Source organism: Erythrolamprus reginae, chromosome 9 (genome assembly GCF_031021105.1).
Source record: "Erythrolamprus reginae isolate rEryReg1 chromosome 9, rEryReg1.hap1, whole genome shotgun sequence".
NCBI classification, from domain to species: Eukaryota; Metazoa; Chordata; class Lepidosauria; order Squamata; family Dipsadidae; genus Erythrolamprus; species Erythrolamprus reginae.
The window spans coordinates 40,393,016-40,416,570 of record NC_091958.1 but is presented as its reverse complement, the minus strand read 5'-3'; the positions used below and the strand labels follow the sequence as shown (position 1 = coordinate 40,416,570).

At 42.5% G+C, this 23,555-nt stretch overlaps 2 protein-coding genes across 4 annotated transcripts in view; one reads left to right on the top strand and one right to left on the bottom strand.

The window, feature by feature from the left end:
• Positions 1 to 13,482, top strand: part of AQP8 (aquaporin 8) — a 33,761-nt gene extending 20,279 nt beyond the window's left edge. For all 3 annotated transcript variants that reach the window (XM_070760905.1, XM_070760907.1, XM_070760906.1), the window contains exons 2-6: positions 42 to 304; positions 1,910 to 2,036; positions 7,214 to 7,428; positions 10,859 to 10,993; positions 12,780 to 13,482. In XM_070760905.1, coding sequence (XP_070617006.1) covers positions 42 to 304; positions 1,910 to 2,036; positions 7,214 to 7,428; positions 10,859 to 10,993; positions 12,780 to 12,822 — 783 coding nt within the window. In that variant the 3' untranslated portion in view covers positions 12,823 to 13,482. The remainder of the gene's footprint in view (positions 1 to 41; positions 305 to 1,909; positions 2,037 to 7,213; positions 7,429 to 10,858; positions 10,994 to 12,779) is intronic.
• A 7,035-nt stretch (positions 13,483 to 20,517) lies between these two features.
• The window catches only part of LOC139172124 (protein kinase C beta type-like), a 45,123-nt gene continuing 42,085 nt past the window's right edge, over positions 20,518 to 23,555 (bottom strand). Inside the window, exons 9-10 of the mRNA XM_070760904.1 lie at positions 22,924 to 22,980; positions 20,518 to 21,558 (exon numbers count right to left, since the gene is read on the bottom strand). Coding sequence (XP_070617005.1) covers positions 22,978 to 22,980 — 3 coding nt within the window. The 3' untranslated portion in view covers positions 20,518 to 21,558; positions 22,924 to 22,977. The remainder of the gene's footprint in view (positions 21,559 to 22,923; positions 22,981 to 23,555) is intronic.

Sequence of the window (23,555 nt, the reverse complement as noted above, 5' to 3'; positions counted from 1 at the left end):
GAAGGGTTTGCATACCAAGGCATAATCTTTCTGTCTTCCAGAACCAGCCAGCCATGTCCGAGGTGGAGTTTGGACGCATGTCTTTCAAAGAGCCTGAGCCAGAAGTCAAGCACAGCCCGGCTCAGCCCCATTGGTACGAGCGCTACCTGCAGCCGTGCATCGGGGAGCTGGTGGGCTCGGCCTTCTTCATCTACATCGGCTGCGTTTCGGTCATCGAGAACTCCGACGCAACCGGGAGGCTGCAGCCAGCCTTGGCTCATGGGTTGGCGTTGGGACTCACCATTGCCATCTTGGGGAATATCAGGTGAAGGAAGGGGCAAGCGGTTTGACCCGGGGGGATTGTGGTCAGGAACTTAGCCATGATGGAGGGAGCGAGAGTGCACAACAGGAGGAGGAAGATGGGTCCGCTAGATTCAAGACTAGGGGTCTCCAACCTTGGCAAATTTAAGCCTGGAGGACTTCAACTCCCACAATTCCCCAGCCAGCAAAGCTGGCTGGGGAATTCTGGGAGTTGAAGTCCACCAGGCTTAAAGTTGCCAAGGTTGGAGACCCTTGCTTCAGACCAACGTTTATCAACCATGGCAAGTTGCCAAAGGCTGGACCTCAACTCTCAACTTTCCTGGCTGTGGATTTTTTTATTTTTATTTTTATTGTTTTCAAAAACAAAACACTACAGACAGACATAAAAATACAAAACAAAACACACAACACAAAAAGGAGCTACAATCACTCTGCTCAGAATAGAAGTCTCCATAGTAAAAAAGAAAAACTTTTGTTAATTAGATCATTTCAGAGGAAAGAAAACACCTACTTCGTATCTCTATTTATATACAATTCAAAATAGTAAATTTGTACTATCATTAATTCATTGAGAATTTCTTCTATTCAACCAAATATAAACCCTATCGGAGAGTTTGTAAAATTCCGAGTCTGCTTGATTTTTCAAGAAGGATTTTTAAAAAATAGTTTGTGTTGGAAGGGACCCTGTGAGTCTTCTAGTCCAACCTCTGCTGGTACAGTACATGAGCCTTTGTCCTAGCTCAGCTCCAACATGCATGTGCATGCGATTGGGGAAACCACAGGGAGGATGGAGGCCCTGTTTCCTCTCAGGAGATTCCTAGAGAGGCCCCAGAGGCTTCTCCCTGCCTTTTCTGGCTTTGTTTCCCCCCAGGAGATTCCTAGAGAGGCCCCGTGGAGGCTTCTCTCCACCTTTTCCGGCCCTGTTTCCTCCCAGGAGATTCCTAGAGAGGCCCCACAGAGGCTTCTCCCTGCCTTTTCCGGCCCTGTTTCCTCCCAGGAGATTCCTAGAGAGGCCCCGCGGAGGCTTCTCCCTGCCTTTTCTGGCCTTGTTTCCTCCCAGGAGATTCCTAGAGAGGCCCCACAGAGGCTTCTCCCTGCCTTTTCCGGCCCTGTTTCCTCCCAGGAGATTCCTAGAGAGGCCCCACAGAGGCTTCTCCCGCCTTTTCCGGCCCTGTTTCCTCCCAGGAGATTCCTAGAGAGGCCCCACAGAGGCTTCTCCCTGCCTTTTCCTGGCCTGTTTCCTCCCAGGAGATTCCTAGAGAGGCCCCGCAGAGTCTTCTCTCCGCCTTTTCCGGCCCGGTTCTTATCTGGAAAGGTTTGTAAGTATGGGCGTTTATAGGTAGTGGTACCACTGTACTTTTATACCCCGTTCTCTGGGAATTACATGGAACTAAATGGGGAGCTTCAGCTGCCCCCTTCAGATCATCAGTACTAGGCTGACTCTAAAAACAGAGTTTACCAACTTAAACTGGTTCATGTCACCCTTGAGCCTTGATTTTATTTTTGTGAGTTTTGCTTCCTGCCAGCAGGCAATGGGGTGATCCAACACCCCTTTTCTGCCAGGTTTCCATCTGACCGAAGATGTCTTTTTCCCACTCTCTACCTGCAGCGGAGGCCACTACAACCCTGCCGTTTCATTGGGGGCCTGGCTCGTTGGTGGGCTGAACATGGTGATGGTCATTCCATACTGGATTGCCCAGTTCTGTGGGGGAATGATTGGAGCTGGCCTGGCTAAGGTACGACGGAGGATTGGGAAGGGGATGGTGGCAGAGGGGAGGGCAGTTGGGGTCTAAAATGCCAGCTGCCAACTGCTACGCAGTGTGGTCAGGCGGTAGGAAAAGCAAGTAGGATGCTTGGCTGCATAGCTAGAGGTATAACAAGCAGGAAGAGGGAGGTTGTGATCCTGCTGTATAGAGCGTTGGTAAGACCACATGTGGAATACTGTGTCCAGTTCTGGAGACCTCACCTACCAAAAGAGATTGACAAAAATTGAACAGGTCCAAAGATGGGCTACAAGAATGGTGGAAAGTCTTAAGCATAAAACATATCAGGAAAGACTTAATGAACTCAATCTGTAAAGTCTGGAGGACAGAAGGAAAAGGGGGGACATGATCGAAACATTTAAATATGTTAAAGGGTTAAATAAGGTTCAGGAGGGAAGTGTTTTTAATAGGAAAGTGAACCCAAGAACAAGGAGACACAATCTGCAGTTAGTTGGGGAAAGATCAAAAGCAACATGAGAAAATATTATTTTACTGAAAGAGTAGTAAATCCTTGGAACAAACTTCCAGCAGGCGTGGTTGGTAAATCCACAGTAACTGAATTTAAACATGCCTGGGATAAACATAGATCCATCCAAAATAAAATACAGGAAATAGTATAAGGGCAGACTAGATCATTCTTTTCCAACCTTGGCAACTTGAAGATATCTGGACTTCAAATCCCAGAATTCCGCAGCCAGCATACGCTGGCTGGGGAATTCTGGGAATTGAAGTCTAAATATCTTCAAGTTGCCAAGGTTGGGAAACACTGGACTAGATGGACCATGAGGTCTTTTTCTGCAATCTTCTATGTTTCTATATTTCTACAGTCAGTATTTAAGAAAAAAAAACCTCAGAGTCCATTTTAGGTTCAAAAATGAATTTATCAAAAATCAGAACTGAAAGTAATCAAAGTAAAGCAACGACTGAGGAAAAAGGCGCGATACATGAGTATATCAAAACCCCAATTGACCCCCCTTTTGGAGCTTGGCCAATCCCTAGTGTCCATAACCGTCAGGTGGACGCATCTTCAATCCCACGTCACCTTGATGGGATGCAGCTTCTAACGGTCTCCTCCTGTTCACCTTGTTTCTAGAAAAACGAAATGTATCCCACTCTACATAGGAAACAAAATTTCACAGGGCTTCTTGCACTCTTCCCCCACCCCATGACAAAAACCCCTCCCCATTTCTCATGGCAACCGAAGCATAGTAGAAATGTAGAATTGCAGTGAGGTTGACACCAGCCTTACAAGGTATACCAGACAGGAAGTATGACCAGATGGGCTAACCCTACTTTCGTTGTGTTCTGTTGGGCTCTCTGGTAGAATCCTCCCAAAAATTCACAGGTACAAATTTCAGACACACAGACGTTTGAAAATTCAAAACAATGTTCTTTATAACGAAAATTCAAATAAACTAAGCACTCTTTTGGTATTGCAAAGAGCACTTGTCTCCAAACAAACTGGTAATTGGTACACGTCCCTTATCAGTTCTGAGATACTTAGCTTGCAGCTGTGAGGCAATTCACAGTCCTTCTTCTTTCACAAAGTGAAACACACTTTGCTCTGGTTTAGTTTCAAAGCGGGGAAAAATCAGCACACAAAGGTCGAAGTCAGCAAGGCAGGCACGAAACACAAAGATCAGATAATCCTCCACAATGGCCAAACCCACAGGCTGCTCTTTATAGCAGCCTCACTAATTGCCACAGCCCCACCCAACCACAGGTGGCCTCATTTTCTTTGATAATAATCTCTCAGTTGTTGCTGCCTATGCATCGCTCTCTGCATACGTGGCTGTATCATTAATTCTTGTTCCGAATCCAAGGAGGAGCTAGAGAATTGATCTCCTTCTGAGCTGTCTGCCACACTCTCCTCCTCCCTGTCACTCAAGTCTTCTTGATCAGAGGAGCCTTCATCAGCAGATTCCACCGGGAGCAAAACAGGCCTGCGGCATGTGGATGTCTCCCCCACATCCACAGTCCTTGGGGCAGGAGCTGGGCCAGAGCTAACCACAACACGTTGTAAGATTTACATTCATGGAATCTGGCAAGTCTAAATGTTCTCTGTTCTGAGCAGAGGCCCTTGGAGCAAACCCCAACTCAGAAATCACTTATTTTATGATAAAATCCCACTCTTTATTTGAACACAAGCGTATATAATGAAATGCGGGGTTTTAAAACAGCACAGAAGGCGTTATTTTCTCTTTAGAGCTAGCTGAAATCTATGTCTAGGAAGAGCACCGGAAACTTGGTCTTATCTGCATTCCTTAGATAAAGTCCATTCAGAATAGAATACAATAGAATAGAATTTTATTGGCCAAGTGTGATTGGACACACATGGAATTTGTCTTGGTGCAGATGCTCTCAGTGTACATAGAAGAAAATATAGATTTTGTCAAGAATCAGGAGGTACAACACTTAACGATTGTCATAGGGGTCAAATAAGCAATGAAGAAACAATCAATATTAATAAAATTCTTAGGATACAAGCAACAAGTGACAGTCATACAGTCCTAAGTGGGAGGAAAAGGATGATAGGAATGATGAGAAAAACTAGTAGAAATAGAAGTGTAGATTTAGCAAATTCATTACTTAAACATATGCTTTTGCTCACCAAAAGCTGCCCAGCAGAGCATCCGACAAAGAACGTCCCTTATTGAAGCAGAAACCATGATTTTTAAGCCTTGTTCAACCACAACTCCCAGCCTCACATCTTTTCTATTGAACAATGTTGATTCTCCACGCCCCATTTCCCACAATCCTTTTCCTTTATACTGCCTGGAAGTGACATCACACCTCAAAGAGGCTAAGGCTGTAAGCTAATACCTTTTACTCTGTAACTCCTCTCGCCTTCTGAGCAATCTCCTATAGCGAGGGTCTATCCACTGACTTTCCACTCTCATGTCTTCTTCATCCTCTGACTGGGACCACTCCTCCATTGTCACATCAGCCCCCTCTAGTGGTTCCTTGGGCTCACTCAAGTCAGTTTCTCCCTCACTCTCACTCTCTGTATCAGCTGGCAACCCCCCTGGTCCAGGATACCCAGAGGGGCCTGGCTCATCCTCCTCAGAATCTGCCCCGACAACAACAACAACAACAACAACAACAACAACATGACCTGAGGTGGACAAGGAGCACTCACAACATTCTCTACATCTTTTCCCTGGATGCTTTTAAAGCCTAAGAAACTGCAGAGGGTCCCTTCTGAGATGTTTTCCATACCCACTTTCCTGCTCCGGGCTTAGTTGTCTTTTATTCGAATAATAATAATAATAATTAATAATAATAATAATAATAATAATAATAATAATAATTTATTAGATTTGTATGCAACCCCTCTCCAAGGACTCTGAGCGGCTCACAATAAACAATACATAGAAACATAGAAGACTGACGGCAGAAAAAGACCTCATGGTCCATCTAGTCTGCCCTTATACTATTTCCTGTATTTTATCTTACAATTGATACATGTTTATCCCAGGCATCTTTAAATTCAGTTACTGTGGATTTACCAACCACGTCTGCTGGAAGTTTGTTCCAAGGATCTACTACTCTTTCAGTGAAATAATATTTTCTCACATTGCTTTTGATCTTTCCCCCAACTAACTTCAGATTGTGTCCCCTTGTTCTTGGGTTCACTTTCCTATTAAAAACACTTCCCTCCTAGACCTTATTTAACCCTTTAAGATATTTAAATGTTTCGATCATGTCCCCCCTTTTCCTTCTGTCCTCCAGACTATACAGATGGAGTTCATGAAGTCTTTCCTGATACGTTTTATGCTTAAGACCTTCCACCATTCTTGTAGCCCGTCTTTGGACCCGTTCAATTTTGTCAATATCTTTTTGTAGGTGAGGTCTCCAGAACTGAACACAGTATTCCAAATGTGTCTTCCAATACAATATACAAATCCAATATTAAAAACAATATTTATTAAATATTAAATACAATATTAAAAACAATGTTCCCTTGGTTGTTGTTGCCCTGTCTCCCAAGGCCTTTCTCACATATACCGTTGCAGAAGGAGAGCAGAGGCTATGGCAGAGGTTGGATGGTGCTCCATGCACTCCAAGACTCACTTTATGGTCGGTCACTCACTCGCAGCCTGTTGAGGCATGCAGGCAGCAGATCTTGTCACCTGCCCCCCACACCTTGCTTTCTACCTGGGCATTGCAGAGAGGTGTGGTTGGAACAGACAAGGCACAAAACCCTGGTCAGCAGCCAGGAAATAATTAAGGACGCACACAAATCACTTTCAATGGACATTGAGGCACAATCCGTTCTCTGAAATGCACAAAGACACGGTGAATTTAAAGGAAAACCAACACTTTACTGTTTACAAAATTCGAGGGTCGCCCAGAAAGTAATGCACCACATTTTTTCTTCAACAATTACCGTATTTTTCAGTGTATAAGACGCACCGGTGTATAAGACGGCCCTAGACTTTAGAGGAGGAAAACAAGGGGAAAAAATATTCTGAACCAAATGGTGTAGTATTATATTATTTAATAAAATACCAGTGCAGCAGAATACTTTTTACAACCATGTATACTTTTTAAGTCCATGTACACTTTTTACAAACTTCAAACTTGACAGCTTCAAGACTTGTGGACTTCAACTCCCAGAATCCCTCCACCAGTCATGCTCAGAAATAGGAATTGAAGTCCACAAGCCTTAAACTTGCCAGGTTTGAAGACCCTTGAAATCCTAACCTCTAACCCAGGGGTCTTCAAACTTGAGAGCTTTAAGACAAGTCTTGAAGCTGTCAAGTTTGAAGACCCCTGAGTTAAGGGTTAGGAGCGCAAGGGTCTTCAAACCTGGCAAGTTTAAAGCTTGTGGACTTCAACTCCCATTCCTAAGGTAGCATAACTGGTGGAGGAATTCTAAGATACGTTTTCAAAGTGTGGTCTTATTAAGGCTGTGTAGAGTGGTACTAATACTTCATGTTACTTTGATTCTTTCCTTCTGTTAATGCAGCCTTGGATTGTGTTGGCTTTTGGGGCTGCTGCCCCACACTGCTGACTTGTATTTAAGTCATTGTCCACTAGGATTTCCAGATCTCTCTCACAGTTGCTGCTACTGAACCAAATTTCTGTACACTTGGTTAATCTGGATTTGTCAGCCTGGGACAACCCCTCTTTGATGCTTTTCTCAGGTGACCACAGAGTGGGAGAGGTATGAAAACGCCACGGGAGCAGCTTTCACAGCCATCACCTCCGATCGCCAGCTCCCAGCGGCTGTGGTGGGGGAGATTGTGATGACCATGTTCCTGGTGATGGCGGTCTGCATGGGGACCATTAATGAGAAAACCAAAAGTCCACTGGCGCCCTTCTGCATTGGCTTCACCGTCACTGTGGATATCTTGGCTGGGTGAGTTGGCCAGAAGTTCTGGCAGAGTTTGCCCAAGTCTGGTAGGAAGTTCTTTCTCCACTCATGCCTTCAACAGCAAGCCCTACCTCTTGGGTCGACATTCTCTGCTCTTGAGTTGGTTCTTAAAACTGTCTTCTTTCTTGTTATGTATGCTCTGTTTGTCTTGTGTTTTTTTAAATTTATACAATCAATAAAAACTATTAAAAAACAACTACAAATGTCCTTAAAAGGGGGAGCAGAGAGCCAGCCCTGGAAAGATCCACTCGATCAAAATATTTTTTATTTATTTATTTATTTGTTTGTTTGTTTATTTGTTTATTTGTTTATTTATTTATTTATTTATTTATTTTGTCCAATACACAATGAGGGTTTTAGTGGGTATATATCTACATACACATAGTAAAATACATGATGAAGGTTATAGAGGAGAGACTCATAGTAAAATATATCTAAGAAATAATAGAAAAGAAGGTATAGTGATAGAACATATCAATGAAAGAATAGAAGAAGAGATATACGAATAGAAGAAAGGTATAGGAGATATAGGAGAGCAATAGTACAGGGGACGGAAGGCACTCTAGTGCACTTGTACTACAGTGGTACCTCTACTTAAGAACTGAATTGACCAGGTTCTTAAGTAGAAACGTTCTTAAGTAGAAGCAATTTTCCCCATAGGAATCAATGTAAAAGCAAATAATGCCTGCAAACCCATTAGGAAAGAAATAAAAGCTCGGAATTTGGGTGGGAGGAGGAGGAGGAAGAGGAGGAGGAGGACAGTCGCTGCTGAAGGAAGAAAGTGAGGTGAGCGCCCCCTTTTGCCTTTCCACGCCCAGACGCTCCAGAAGGCAACCTCGCGTCCAGTGTATGGGAGGCAGCACAAGGGAGTTACCACAGTGAAGTGGTTTATTCCCTCTCCAAGCGCCCAGAGAAAGGAAAATGCTTCGTTTGCTCTGGACTGCCAAAACCTCCTTAAGTGCCACCGAAAGGCTCCTCTGGCAGCCCAGAAAAGCTCGACATGGCCAGAATTAAAGGGGGAATGGCAGGAAACTGGTTGGGCCTTCATGCCGCTCTCAAATTTCCTGGGAAATTTTTCCAGGCTCGGGTTCTTAGGTAGAAAATGGTTCTTAAGAAGAGGCAAAAAAATCTTGAGCACCCGGTTCTTATCTAGAAACGTTCTTAAGTCGAGGCGTTCTTAGGTAGAGGTACCACTGTACTTCATTTGGCTGGTACAACAATAGAGGTGGGCTGCTAAGGTGTAACGGTGATATGTGCTCACCCCCATGGCTCTAAGTGCTAGCAGAGTCCAGCGCAATTCTGCTACTGCACCTGGGCAGGAAGCAAAATCACACGCAGACACGCAGGGGACCGGTTAGGTCCCACAGAGTTGGCCTTCTCCGGGTTCCATCGACGAGACAATGTTGTCTGGTGGGACCCAGGGGAAGAGCCTTTTCTGTGGTGACCCCGACCCTCTGGAACCAACTCCCCCCGGAGATTAGGACTGCCCCCACCCTCCTTACCTTTCGCAAACTCCTCAAAACCCAGCTCTGCCATCAGGCATGGGGGAACTGATTCCCCTGGGCTGTCTTCGCTTTACATATGGTCTGTATGAGATGTATGATAGTTTTTTATATTAAGGGTTCTAAATTGTTTTTTTAACTATTGGATTTGTACTGTTTTATTGTTGTGAGCCGCCCCGAGTCTCCAGAGATGGGCGGCATACAAATCTAATAAATGAATGAATGAATGAATGAATGAATAAATAAATGAATAAATAAATAAAATAAATGAAATAATAAATAAATAAACAAACAAACAAACAAATAAATAAATAAAAGTTCAGATAACAAACCCTTAAGAGACACCATGGAAAAATGAAGGTGTCACTTAAACACATTACAGCCCAATTACGCTGATAAACTGCTTGAGATTTTTCAGGAAAAAGGTGCCTAATTAATCATCCCGGCGGAGAGTTGGGAGGGGGGCATGAAATGTTTCCTAGAGCAGTGTTTCCCAACCTTGGCAATTTGTAGATATTTGGACTTCAACTCCCAGAATTCCCCAGCCAGCGAATGCTGGCTGGGGAATTCTGGGAGTTGAAGTCCAGATATCTTCAAGTTGCCAAGGTTGGGAAAAACTGTCCTAGAGGATACACTGAAGAGACATGAATGCGGAATTGGCCTTTTTCCAGATGTCATAGAAGACGTCATCAACACGGTGACAGCCCCCTGTCACTTTCTGCTGCTTCCTCCTCCCTATCCCACCAATTTTCTATTGCTTGTGTTTCTCTTGAGAAGAGCAGAGAGTGGGAGGCACTTCTGAGCTGTAGCAAGAGCCAATGTAGCGTGAACAGACTCAGGGTGAAGCCATCTCAAGGCCAGAGATGGAGAGAGGGGAAATGGATGGAAGGGGTTGGGGAAATGTGCAGGTTGTCTTCTCCTAGGCTGATCATAAAATTGCTTTCCTTTGTTCCTTGCTACCGGTAGTTGCTTCTCTACAGCATTGCTAATTCCATTTGCTTGGATTGTTTCATCTGGAATAGATGCTCACTCAGTGGGGTTTCTTTTCCCTTTTGATTTTTCTCTTCCTTTGAGGGAAATGTAAACTTGTTTCTATAGTTTAAGCCAGTGTTTCCCAACCTTGGTAACTTGAAGATATTTGGACTTCAACTCCCAGAATTCCCCAGCCAGTGAATGCTGGCTGGGGAATTCTGGGAGTTGAAGTCCAGATATCTTCAAGTTGCCAAGATTGGGAAAAACTGTCCTAGAGGATACACTGAAGAGACATGAATGCGGAATTGGCCTTGTCTCGGTCAATGTCTCGGAATGGGTGGCATTGTGGAACCACTCTGGAACCAGCTCCCCCCCTGGAGATTAGAACTGCCCTCACCCTCCTTGCCTTTCGTAAAGTTCTTAAGACCCATCTCTGCCGTCAGGCATGGGGGAATTGACACATCTCCCCCGGGCCTATACAGTTTATACATGGAATGTTTGTGTGTGTGTTTGCTCTTAATAATGGGTTTTTTAGTGTTTTTAAAATTATTAGATTTGTTTTTTACATTGTTCTTGTTATTGTTATGAGCCACCCCGAGTCTACGGAGAGGGGTGGCATACAAATAAATAAATAAATAAATAAATAAATAAATAAATAAATAAATAAATAAATAAATAAATAAATAAATAAATAAATAAATAAATAAATAAATAAATAAATAAATAAATAAATAAATAAATAAATAAATAAATAAATAATAAACAAACAAACAAACAAACAAACAAACAAACAAACAAACAAACAAATAAATAAAATAAAATTGTTAGTGTTACCAATTAACTCTGTGTCAGTGGGGATAAAAGGGGCAGCCAAGAAGGCGTCTCTGGGGGAATTCTTTGGAGTGGCGGTTTCATTCTGTCAATCTTTCTTCTCTCTTCAGGGGAGCCGTTTCTGGAGCCTGCATGAATCCGGCTAGAGCTTTTGGCCCCGCCGTGGCTGCCAACCACTGGGACTATCACTGGGTGTACTGGGTGAGCCCCATGGGGGCTGCGCTTCTGGTGGGTGCGTTGATCAGGTACGTGGCAGGGTTTCAAGGACTCCCGGAATGCGCTGGTAGGGGGAGCTGTATGGGTTTAGAGGGGGATCTCATTCCAGAGGGCAAATGGCAATTCACACGGTTGCCTGGCTGGGCTAGTTGGATCCTTGGCCTGATTTTGGAGTGGGACTAGGAATAATTGAGTCTATCAGCAGCGATTCCTCAATATCAGTCAATGGAACATCTTAGATCTGTCTGTCTGTCTGTATGTCTGGCTGGCTGCCTGCCTGCCTGCCTGCCTGTCTGCCTACCTATCTATTATCTATCTATCATCTATGTGTCTATCATCTATCAGTCTGTCTGCCTGTCTTTCTGTCTATCATCTATCTATCTATCTATCTATCTATCTATCTATCTATCTATCTATCTATCTATCTATCTATCTATCTACAGTATCTGTCTGTCTGTCTGTCCATCCATTCCACCCACCCACCCACCTGCCCTTATCTATCTATCTATCTATCTATCTATCTATCTATCTATCTATCTATCTATCTATCTATCTATCTATCTATCTATCTATCTATTGGATTTCCATACCCTGCCTCTTCGAAGACTCAGGGTGGCTTACAACATATAAAACAATAGGTTACAATAAGTTTAGATCCAATTAAATTAAAATTACATAGCTACCGGTATCTAAAATCCCTAGTTATATTAAAATCAATCACACCCATTCGTACAGCAACCATACAATTGTTCGTTGGTTAGGGGCTGAGATCTAATCGCCCCAAGCCTGGTGGCGTAAGACTCTTACAGAAGGCAAGGAGGGTGGGGGCAGTATGAATTTCCGAGGGAGTGCTCCAGAGGTTGGGCCCCCCCACAGAGAAGGCTCTTCCCCTGGGTCCCGCCAGACAACATTGTTTAGTTGACGAGATCTGGAGAAGGCTGACTCTGTGGGACCTGACTGGTCGCTGAGATTCATGGGGCAGTAGGCGGTCCCGGAGGTATTCTGGTCCGATGCCATCACCATGTAGGACTTTATAGGTCATAACCAACACTTTGAATTGAGTCCGGAAACCGATCAGCAGCCAATGCAGACTGCGGAGTGTTGGAGAGACTTGGGCGTAAAATGTTGAAGACTCACCTCTGTCGCAAGGCGTGGGGGTGATTAAGCCCCCCCTTTGTTTTTCTGAGCTCTGTATTACGATTAATTGGATTGTGTGTCTATGATTGCATAGTTGATGATTTTACGATATGGATTATGTTATGTTAACGTTTTTTAAATTAACTTTAAAAAATTTTTAATATAGAAACATAGAAACATAGATATTAGATTTGTATTGTACTGTTGCTATGTTGTGAGCCATCCTGAGTCTTTGGAGAGGTGCAGCATACAAATCTAATTTATGATTATGATTATGATTATGATTATGATTATGATTATGATTATGATTATGATTATGATTATGATTATGATTATGATTATGATTATGATTATGATTATGATTATGATTATGATTATGATTATGATTATGATTATGATTATGATTATGATTATGATTATGATTATGATGATTATGATAATTATCATAATTATCATAATTATCATAATTATCATAATTATCATAATTATCATAATTATCATAATCATCATAATCATCATAATCATTATTATTATTATTATTATTATTATTATTATTATTATTATTATTATTCCAAGATGTTAAAGGATCCCTGATTCATCGAGAAGAAGAGTGGGGAAGTGTTTGGCTGCCTCCTGCGGTGTGAACCGGTCTCACCCCTCACTCCTTTTTCCTAACAGGTCCTTGATCGGGGACAACAAGACCCGCTTCTTCCTTAAGTGAGGCAAGGACCACCGCCTCCCCTTCCCCGCAGGACCCCAGGCAGCTGCAAGCCATCCTGACCCAGGGAAGAGACTGGCGGAAGTGGGGCTCCGTCGAGCACTCATTTTTGCCCCTTAAAAATGGGGCGATGCATTTTTTCTTTTTCTTTTTTTAATGGTTGCACATCTAGGAACTTCTGCCTCCCCCTTTTTGGAAGCCCTGCCTCGAAGAAGACAGAAAAGAGCGAAGACGCAGCGGCCCCGGCAGATTCACGGGCCAAAAGTTGGGAGGTCGGAGGAGCGTCGTGCAAAGAGACCCTGGCCAGCCAAGGAAGCAGGGACCTTCTAGTTGTGCCGCCTCCATGCAGCCCCGCATCCATCGGGGTTCAGACATGTGCAGTGCTTCCTTCAACAGCATCCCATCTACCAAAAAGCTGCTTTGTCCAGCTGGGCAGGAGGAAGAACTGGGCTCTTGCGGCAACACTGTGGAGTCTTGGAGTGTTAGGTTTGCGCAGGAATGAAGAATCAAGATGTAGAACAGTTCAGCACCTTTATTGAGAATCCGCGCGTAGTCAAAACGGACTGCCGGCAAGCTGCAGGGAAGCTGCTTTTAAGGGCTTCCCTGAAACCGGCCGGCCAATAAGAATAAATAAATTTCTGCTGCCACTACATTGGCCAATCAGCAGCGGCTATGCAAATTTACTCCATATGTCAGTACGTAACACGGGGCATCTTGGCTGGGCTCAAAGACATCCCACCACACTCATCAGCCCCAATGGGGTTCCCAGCCCATGGCCCAGGTGCAGTAGCAGAATTGCACTGGACTCCGCTAGCATGCTAGCACTTGCTCAGGGGGGCCAACACACGTCACTGTTCCACCTTAGCAGCCGTTGTCTGGGGTGGGCTGCAGATAAGTTGAAGCATCCCAGCGCTCCCAAGGAACAGAGGACAGCACTAGTGATGGATGGGAGCCCTTCAGTCCCTAGCACAGAGAGGCTTCCCAGCATCTTCCAAGTCCACATGGTGTCATCTGCAGTTGGAGGACCTGACTGAGCTGCAGCTGATGGTTTGTCCTCTGAGCTTTTCAATCATTCAACAAAGCAGGAGGAGCCCCCTTATTAAGGCAATATTCTTACCTTAAGACCTGCCCTTATCTGTAACATGGCCTAGAACAGCGATGGTGAGCCTATGGTACGGGTGCCACAGGTGGCACGTGGAGCCATATCTGCTGGCATGCGAGCTGTTGCCCTAGGTCAGCTCCAACATGCAAGTGTGTGCCGGCCAGCTGATTTTTGGCTTGCACAAAGGCTCTGTGAGGGCGTTTTTGGCTTCCAGAGAGCCTCCGGGGGAAATGGGGAAGGGTGTTTTTATCCTCCCCCAGCTCCAGGGAAGCCTTTGGAGCCTGGGGAGGGCGAAACCCGAGCCTATTGGGCCCATCAGAAGTTGGGAAACGTGTCATTTCCGGCCTCAAGAGGACCTCCGGGGGACAGGGAAGCTATTTTCACTCTCCCCAGGCATTGAATTATGGGTGTGGGCACTCACACATGTGCAATAGAGCACACACATGCTCTTTTGGAACCCGAGGGGGAAAAATGGTTCTCCATCATTGACCTACAATCACCTAAGGGAAGTGTTTCTTTAGCTGCGGTGTGAGGCAATAAATTGTTTACCTCTGCTGGCTAATACAGGTGTTTCTTTAATAAGTGGTGTTAAAATGTCCATTGCTGGATTGAGGCTGCTGGTGTGTAACCACAGAAGACAATTTGCCTGCGTGGGGTGGGTGGGTGGGTGGGACAAGCGATGGGGCTTCTACAGTTGTTTCTTGCAGCGGACTGTAGGAAGGAGAGGGGGCTGTGATGGACAGAAGGGTCCAGAACGGACGGGGGAGGCCCTTTGTTATTTTGACAAGGGTGGGAGACGAGAGCTACTTCCAAGAGGCCTCCAAGAAGAGGACCAAACCGTTTTGTAAAAGATGCTTCATTTTTATCTTCTGGAAGTCGGGGGTGGGTTCCACTTACCTTTGCCACTGTTTTGCATCACAATGTTTCACGCGTCGAGTGGTGCTTGGGTCTCAAACCTAGGCTGCCGGCTTTCCACTGAGCCTCCACACTACCCCTTGGCAGTGATGGGCTTCCAAAATTACAACTCCATTGCCTCCATTCTGACTTAACTATAGTTCACAAAATCATATGCCAAAATGTCCTTCCTGTTAGTGACTACTTCACACTTCAACTGTAACAACACGCAAGCATGTAATAGATTCAAACTAAATGTCAACCACTCCAAACTAGACTGCAGAAAATACAACTTCAGCAATTGAATGATCAACGCTTGGAATGCCCTACCTGACTCTGTGGTTTCTACTCCTAAACCCAAAACCTTTAACTTTAGATTATTTACAATTGACCTCTCCCCCTAAGAGGTCTGTAAGGGGTGGACATAAGCGTACCATTGTGCCTACCATCCCTGTCCTACTTTCTTCTATCATTACTTTGCTAATGTTATGTTTATTTGTTTATTTGTTTATTTATTTATTTGTTTGTTTATTTGTTTATACATTCATTCGTTCGTTCGTTTGTTCGTTCATTCATTCATTCAATCATTCAATCATTTATTTATTTATTTATTTATTTATTCATTCAATTTTTTATGCCGCTCTTCTCCTTAGACTCAGGGCGGCTTACAACAGGTTAGCAATAGCACTTTTTAACGGAGCCAGCCTATTGCCCCCACAATCCGGGTCCTCATTTTACCCACCTCGGAAGGATGGAAGGCTGAGTCAACCTTGAGCCGGTGGTGAGATTTGAACCGCTGACCTGCAGATCTACAGTCAGCTTCAGTGGCCTGCAGTAGAGCACTCTACCACTGTGCCACTCCGGCTCTTGTTTATACAAATTACCATCCTATAATTGTTTGTCAAATATATACATAAAATGAATAAATAAGTTCTCCCACATCGCAGCCCACACCCTTAGTCGAGACCCTAACTCCGGTCTAGGAGTAGCCCTGGACACGAGGCAGGTTCTCACTTCTTCAGTCTTGTCTGTTTACACACCAGAGTTGCGGCAGAGCCCACAGGGGGGAGCTTCACTTGAGATTCTTTTGGATCTGCATCTTCAAAGCATTGCCATGGCAACCCATCTTGCCAGCATCTTCCTACAGCCCGTCCTCATGACTAGGGAGGGCTGTCCCGTTTTCCTCTCTGTGTGTCTCCGACGATTTTGGCTTTCTTGGAAAGAGTTCCAAATTAGAATTGCCCTTGCAAATCATTACATAAAAACAAGGAAGCCGTGGGAGGCATCAAGGGTTCCACAGCCCACTGAACAAGATATATTTTACTATGAGTATCTCCTCTATAAACTTCATCATGTATTTTACTATGTGTATATTGATATATACTCACTAAAACCCTCATTGTGTATTGGACAAAATAAATAAATAAATAAATAAATAAATCTGCAACTCAATCTCCCCTGGGAGGCTGGAACACCTGCCAGCGCTCTTAAATGCTCTTTTCATCTTTCCCAAACTATGATCATCCATCATCCGGGAGACGCGAAGAGCTGTAGCTGCAAAGGGGAGCATTGCAGTAGTGAGTTGCTACTGGAATGGTAAAGGATGCCGCACTGGTAGCAAAAGTTGAGCTGCACCTGCAGCTTCGCATGTCGTGCGTGCGTGCATGCATGCGCCTCCCATTGTGGTGCACATGCTGATCACCGGCTACCAGAAGTTTGGCAGTTCGAATCTCAGTAGGCTCAAGGTTGACTCAGCTTTCCATCCATCCCAGGTGGGTCAAATGAGGACCCAGATTGTTGGGGGCAAAAGGCTGACTCTGTAAACTGCTTAGAGGGAGGTGTAAAGCACTGTGAAGTGGTATATAAGTCTAAATAGCATTGCTATTGTAAATCCCCCCACTTTAACCCAGATCTCTGCCTTGAGCAGCGAGTTGGACTAGGTGCCCTCAATGTCCTCTTCCAACTCTTAAGATTCTAAGATGTGGCCTGGTCTCCCCTATTATAATTAATAAAACTTGTAGTAAAGCTAAGCTATATTGGAAAATGATAGAAAAATTGATGAAAGAAATAATATCGCAAGAGATAGAAACCCCCCCGTAATTTTATTTATTGGGAATAACAAAGCAAAAATATAGGAAGATATCCTCTATTTAGCTATTCATATTTTGACCGCGGACAGGATAGTTTATGCGCAAAATTGGAAAGGAGAAAATACTCCCAAGGAAGACGAGGTAATTAAGAAAATATTGGATTGCGCAGAGATGGATATGATGACAAGACGGTTAAGTAATCAAGAGGAATCAGAATTTTATATTATTTGGAACAAGGTGTACACATGGATAAATAAGAGGAAAAATAAAATGTAAAAGCCATGTGAGAATTATAAATACTACTAAAATGATTTATTTTTTCCTTTTTTTCTTTTCCTTGTATGGTTTTTTTTTTAATTGCAAGGTTTGAACAAAACTCTTCTTTTCACTCAAATTAGTATGTTGATTTAATGCATTAATAAAGTGTTCTTTTTCTGTTAAAAAAATGACTTCTAGGACAAGAGGGGAAATTGTATCCCCAACTTTATGTTAAATGTTTGTATGTATGTTTGTCAATTTTTATGAAAAATCAATAAAGTATATATATAAAATCCAACTAGAACACCAAGGAATCTATGAAATCCCTTGCAAAACATGTGCAGCCACATACATTGGACAAACCAACCGAAGAGTGAGCGCACGCATTGCAGAACATGAGAATGCAGTTAAAAAAGAAGAAAAGACTTCCTCCCTTGTCCAGCACATTAAAAAAAACAGGGCACGAAATTGACTTTGAAAAAACTAAATTACTTTCCAAAACAGAAAATTTATACAGAAGAGTTACTATGAAAGCAATAGAGATAGAGAAACACCCCTTCAGCATGAACAAACATGATGACACGTCCCGCCTACCAGAGATTTGGAAACCAGTCTTAAACAAAAAAAATATATCATAATCATCACCATGTCAATCCTTCAAGTAATTGTGATTCCACCAACCAATCAAATCACTAAAACATAGTCACCCAATCTATTTGCTACATTCAAACCAAATCTCCACCCCCAACACTATATATAAGGAACAAATGGCAGTTGCAAACATCCCATATTTACAACATCACGAAACTTAAAACTTCAGCCTGATGATGGTGAATGTGATTTCACTGAAACGTCGCATAGACACTCAAAATTATGCGACGTTTCGGTGAAATCACATTCACCATCATCAGGCTGAAGTTCCAAGCTTTTACAACAACACGAAGCTTGGAACTTCAGCCTGATGATGGTGAATGTGATTTCACCGAAACGTCGCATAGACATGCAAAATATTACACAGGGCAAAACCCGAACTCAGAACAATCTACACACACACACACACACACACACACACATATATGTGTGTGTGTGTGTGTGTGTGTGTGTGTGGTGGAGATTTGGTTTGAATGTAGCAAATAGATTGGGTGACTATGTTTTAGTGATATATATTTTTAATAAAATTGTCAGTGCTAGGTTTACACATAGCACACTTAAAATATTGAGGTAGAATGTATTTGCCCAACATGTTATGCTTGGTTTGTGTTAACCACGATTGGATTTTATGTAACCTGCTTTGTAATTGGGTGTATTGTCCAGATTTCCAGAAAACAGATAACCAATTGAAAGCATGCTGGGTGAACACATCACGTTTCTGGACGTTTTTGAGTTTGCCCTGCCCCACTTTTTCCCAAGGGTCTAGCTCCTGTTATCTATCTCCTCCTGTTGATTGACCTGCCCGTTTCCTCGAGATTCCTCTTAGCTATCCATTCCCCAACCCCTTCCATCCATTTCCCCTCTCTCCATCTCTGGCCTTGAGAAGGCTTCACCCTGAGTCTGTTCATGTTAGATTGGCTCTAGTTGCAGCTCAGAAGTGCCTCCCACTCTCTGCTCTTCTCAAGAGAAACACAAGCAATAGAAAATTGGTGGGATAGGGAGGAGGAAGCAGCAGAAAGTGACAGGGGACTGTCACTGTGTTGATGACGTCTTCTATGACATCTGTAAAAAATGAGTGACTAACCAGTGGCAGTTCCGGAGAAGGACAACAGCTCCAGAGGAAGGATTAGTCAGGAAACACTCCTGAAGGCAAGGCCGGCCAGCTAAGCCCCCACTGACCGATTGGAAGCATTCAGATGGACCTGGCTGAAAAGAGGGTGGCAACTCGCTACTGGCTATTGCAGACCACAATATGCCCAAATAGTCCTCAATTATAGCATAGATAAGGCTAATCAAGATTGAAAACCACAGGACCTCTTGCCAAGCAAACAGATTGACGGCAGAAAAAGACCTCATGGTCCATCTAGTCTGCCCTTATACTATTTTCTGTATTTTATCTTAGGATGGATAAGATAATAACAATATAGCCAAGAAGGCTTCAAGAGTTATAAACCTAATCCTACGTAGCTTCTGCTCTGGCAATCTCATACCACTTACCAGAGCTTACAAAACTTTTGCCAGACCCATCCTCGAATACAGCTCATCTGTTTGGAACCCATATCGCATCTCAGACATTAATACTCTGGAAAATGTCCAAAGATACTTCACCAGAAGAGCCCTGCATTCCTCCACTCGAAACAGAATACCCTACGAGACTAGACTTTCAATCCTGGACCTAGAAAGTCTAGAACTAAGACGCCTTAAACAAGATCTAAGTATTGCCCACAAGATCATATGCTGCAACGTCCTGCCTGTCGGCGACTACTTCAGCTTCAAGCACAACAACACAAGAGCACATAACAGATTTAAACTTAATATTAACCGCTCCAAACTTGACTGTAAAAAATATGACTTTAGTAACCGAGTTGTCGAAGCATGGAACTCATTACTGGACTCCATAGTGTCATCCCCAAACCCCCAACACTTTACCCTTAGATTATCTACGGTTGACCTATCCAGATTCCTAAGAGGTCAGTAAGGGGCGAGTACAAGTGCACTAAAGTACCTTCCGTCTCCTGTCCTATTGCTCTCCTATATCTCCTATATCTTTCTTCTATTCCTATATCTCCTTTTCTATTCTTTCATTGATATGTTCTATTACTATATCTTCTTTTCTATTATTTCTTAAATATATTTTACTATGAGTATCTCCTCTATAACCTTCATCATGTATTTTACTATGTGTATATAGATATATACCCACTAAAACCCTCATTGTGTACTGCACAAAATAAATGAATGAATGAATGAATGAATGAATAAATAAATAAATAAATAAATGTTTATCCCAGGCATGTTTCAATTCAGTTCCTGTGGATTTACCAGCCACGTCTGCTGGAAGTTTGTTCCAAGCATCTACTGCTCTTTCAGTCAAATAATATTTTCTCACGTTGCTTCTGATCTTCCCCCCAACTCACCTCAGATTGTGGCCCCTTGTTCTTGTGTTCACTTTCCTATTAAAAACACTTCTCTCCTGAACATTATTTAACCCTTTAACCATATTTAAATGTTTCGATCATGCCCCCCCCTTCCCTTCTGTCCCCCAGATTGAGAACACATTCAATACTACTACTATTATTTATTTTCCGCAGGAAAGGAATTATTTTGCAATTGTACATTGAATAGCGGAACCAAAATACAATACAGTACATAAACAATAATAAAATAGAGAATGTTCAAAATAAATACAGTAGTACTTGTGACTAGAATATAAAAAACAATGTTCTACAATGTATAGCATTATGACAATATACCATTTAAAGATAGATAACTTATTTAAACGTTACAACATTTAAATATGCTGTTTACAATATATTACAATTGTTGAAAAATATTGTTTACAATATTGTTCAATAACATTTTTTTCTCATTTGGTTTATCTGGGGTGAGATAGACCGATGGGAAGAGTTTAATGGCTGTGAGTCAGAGAGAAAGACAGAGGGGCTGCATCTATTTGAGCATCTCAAGACCTTGGTCCTTGGGAGGGTGATGCTTTTGGCGTGGCATCAGGTGCAAGGGATCAGATCAACTGTGGGAAAATGTAATTTTCTCCCCGGTTTTAAAAAGAACCGTTTATTACAGATGACCATAACACCATTCACCAATAATAAAATTGCAGCAAGATAGCCAATATAAATACCACCTCCAATCTCCTGCTTCACTGGAGAAGTTGGCATCTCGAAGGAATCAGGAAACTTAATGTCTGCATTAATCATGATGGAATAAGTGTTCAAGGAAATGGGAATTAAGATGGTGATTCCTGTTAGGAAATTCAGAAGGCCTCCAAAATTAAAAAGAGCGAGCAAAAAAGTTTTGTGTGTTGTGGTTTTGACAACATTCCACAAGGCAAAGCTCATGAGAGTCAGCCCCATGGCTCCCATAATGCAACCCAAGCACAACAGATCCTGAGCCAGAAAAATTTCATCAGGCAGCATAATCAGCTCATAAGTGAATTCCTGGCAGTGGACGTATCTTTTTTCTGGATGCGTGCTGTGAAGATAACAGGCTCTCCAGATTCCGATCTGTATCAAGCCGGGATACAAGTCATCCGTTCCTTTAACAAGCCATATTCTCCAACGATCAGTGGTTGTTGAGGTTATACACAGGATCCATCCTAAAATGCTAAGCAAATAGCCACCAAACTGGGCCCTATTAATCCAGATGGACCATCTTGTTATTATGGATTCCTTTTTCCTTGGTGCTTGTTCAATAACTGATTCATTAGCCAGGTATGAGAATTTTGAACTGTTGAAATAAAATCAAAACAAAATAGCTCAACATCCAGTTTATGTATGCGGTTATTCTGACACTTGGACCTAAATTCATGATGGAGGACAGAAGGAAAAGGGGGGACATGATCGAAACATTTAAATATATTAAAGGGTTAAATAAGGTCCAGGAGGGAAGTGTTTTTAATAGGAAAGTGAACACAAGAACAAGGGGACACAATCTGAAGTTAGTTGGGGGAAAGATCAAAAGCAACATGAGAAAATATTATTTTACTGAAAGAGTAGTAGATCCTTGGAACAAACTTCCAGCAGATGTGGTAGATAAATCCACAGTAACTGAATTTAAACATGCCTGGGATAAACATACTGTATATCCATCCTAAGATAAAATACAGAAAATAGTATAAGGGCAGACTAGATGGACCATGAGGTCTTTTTCTGCCGTCAGACTTCTATGTTTCTATGTTTCTATAATTTAGAGGTGTAAAGGGCATTCATTATTGATTCTATTGGAAGTAAATTTCTCCAATTGATTTCTTAGCATTATAAATTTATTTATTAATCAAATGTTTATGCCACCCATAAGTGACTCTCAGTGGTTTACAAATATGCCCATGTCACACCAATGCTCCGCAGTCTATTTTGGTTACCGATCGGATTCCGGTCACAATTCAAAGTGTTGGTTATGACCTATAAAGCCCTTCATGGTATCGGACCAGAATATCTCCGGGACCGTCTTCTGCCACACGAATCCCAGCAACCAGTTAGGTCCCACAGAGTTGGCCTTCTCCGGGTCCCTTCGACTAAACAATGCCGTTTGGCGGGACCCAGGGGAAGAGCCTTCTCTGTGGCGGCCCCGACCCTCTGGAACCAACTCCCTCCGGATATCAGAGTTGCCCCCACACTCCTTGCCTTTCGTAAGCTTCTTAAAACCCACCTCTGTCGTCAGGCATGGGGGAATTGAGATATTCCCTTTCCCCATGGCTTATAAAATTTATGCATGATATGTGGTTTGTAAATAAATAAATAAATAAATAAATACAAAGAATAAATATTGTTTTTCCCATTCAAATCTCTGAAAATATTGCTTATAAAAAAAAACAGTGCCTTTAAAAGGTTTAAATCCAACATGTTGGCATTAATTGTCACAAAATAAATAAGGTGTGACCTTAACAGTTACAGAACTTTGTGAGATACAGTATATACAAATGTCAGATATGTTATGAATATCAAAACAGAAGAAATCCTGCCCCCATTAACATACCGTAGTTTAATTATTCTTCCTACATACTACAAATTGAACAGGATATATTATTTAACTATTAAATACAAATCCCATTTAGAATAACAATAAAAGTTCATATAAATGGAAGCCACCTACTTCGCAACCTGAAGGTATTCATTACGCCTCATTTTCAAATTGGTGACTGTAAGTTTACTGAAATAAAACAAAACAGAATAGTTTAACTTTCATTTATATAGGGGTTTTTTTGTGTGTGTGATCCCTGAGGACACCCAAGCAAGATTATGACATAGTAGGAACAATTTCCTTTTGCATAAATGTTTATGATGGTTCTCACAAATAATTATTCTAAAGTGGTACAGTTTAGAATAGCAATTTTAAGTGCAGTGTAGTTGGGATGAACTGATATCACTGTAACATGGAACAGGTAGCTTACACAATAGCACTGGAATTATATTTGAAGTAAAAAATGATATCCCCTCAATAGGTGATCACGGACAGATAGTTGCAGTTGTCTCTCATGGTCTCCAATGCCAAATGGCCAGGATTTCTTCTATTCTTCTCCAAAACGTTTGTCTTCAACTGTCACTGGGAATTCCAACTGTCGCTTCTCAACTGACAAACCACAGAATTCCAATGATGAATCTAAGTGAATAGCTTCCCTCTTTCTTTCAAATCAAGAGAGACATTTTTATACAAACAACATAAACTAATCCAATGTAGTCTTGATGTAAAATAGTATATCTTGCTTGACCTTCAATCTGCCAGTT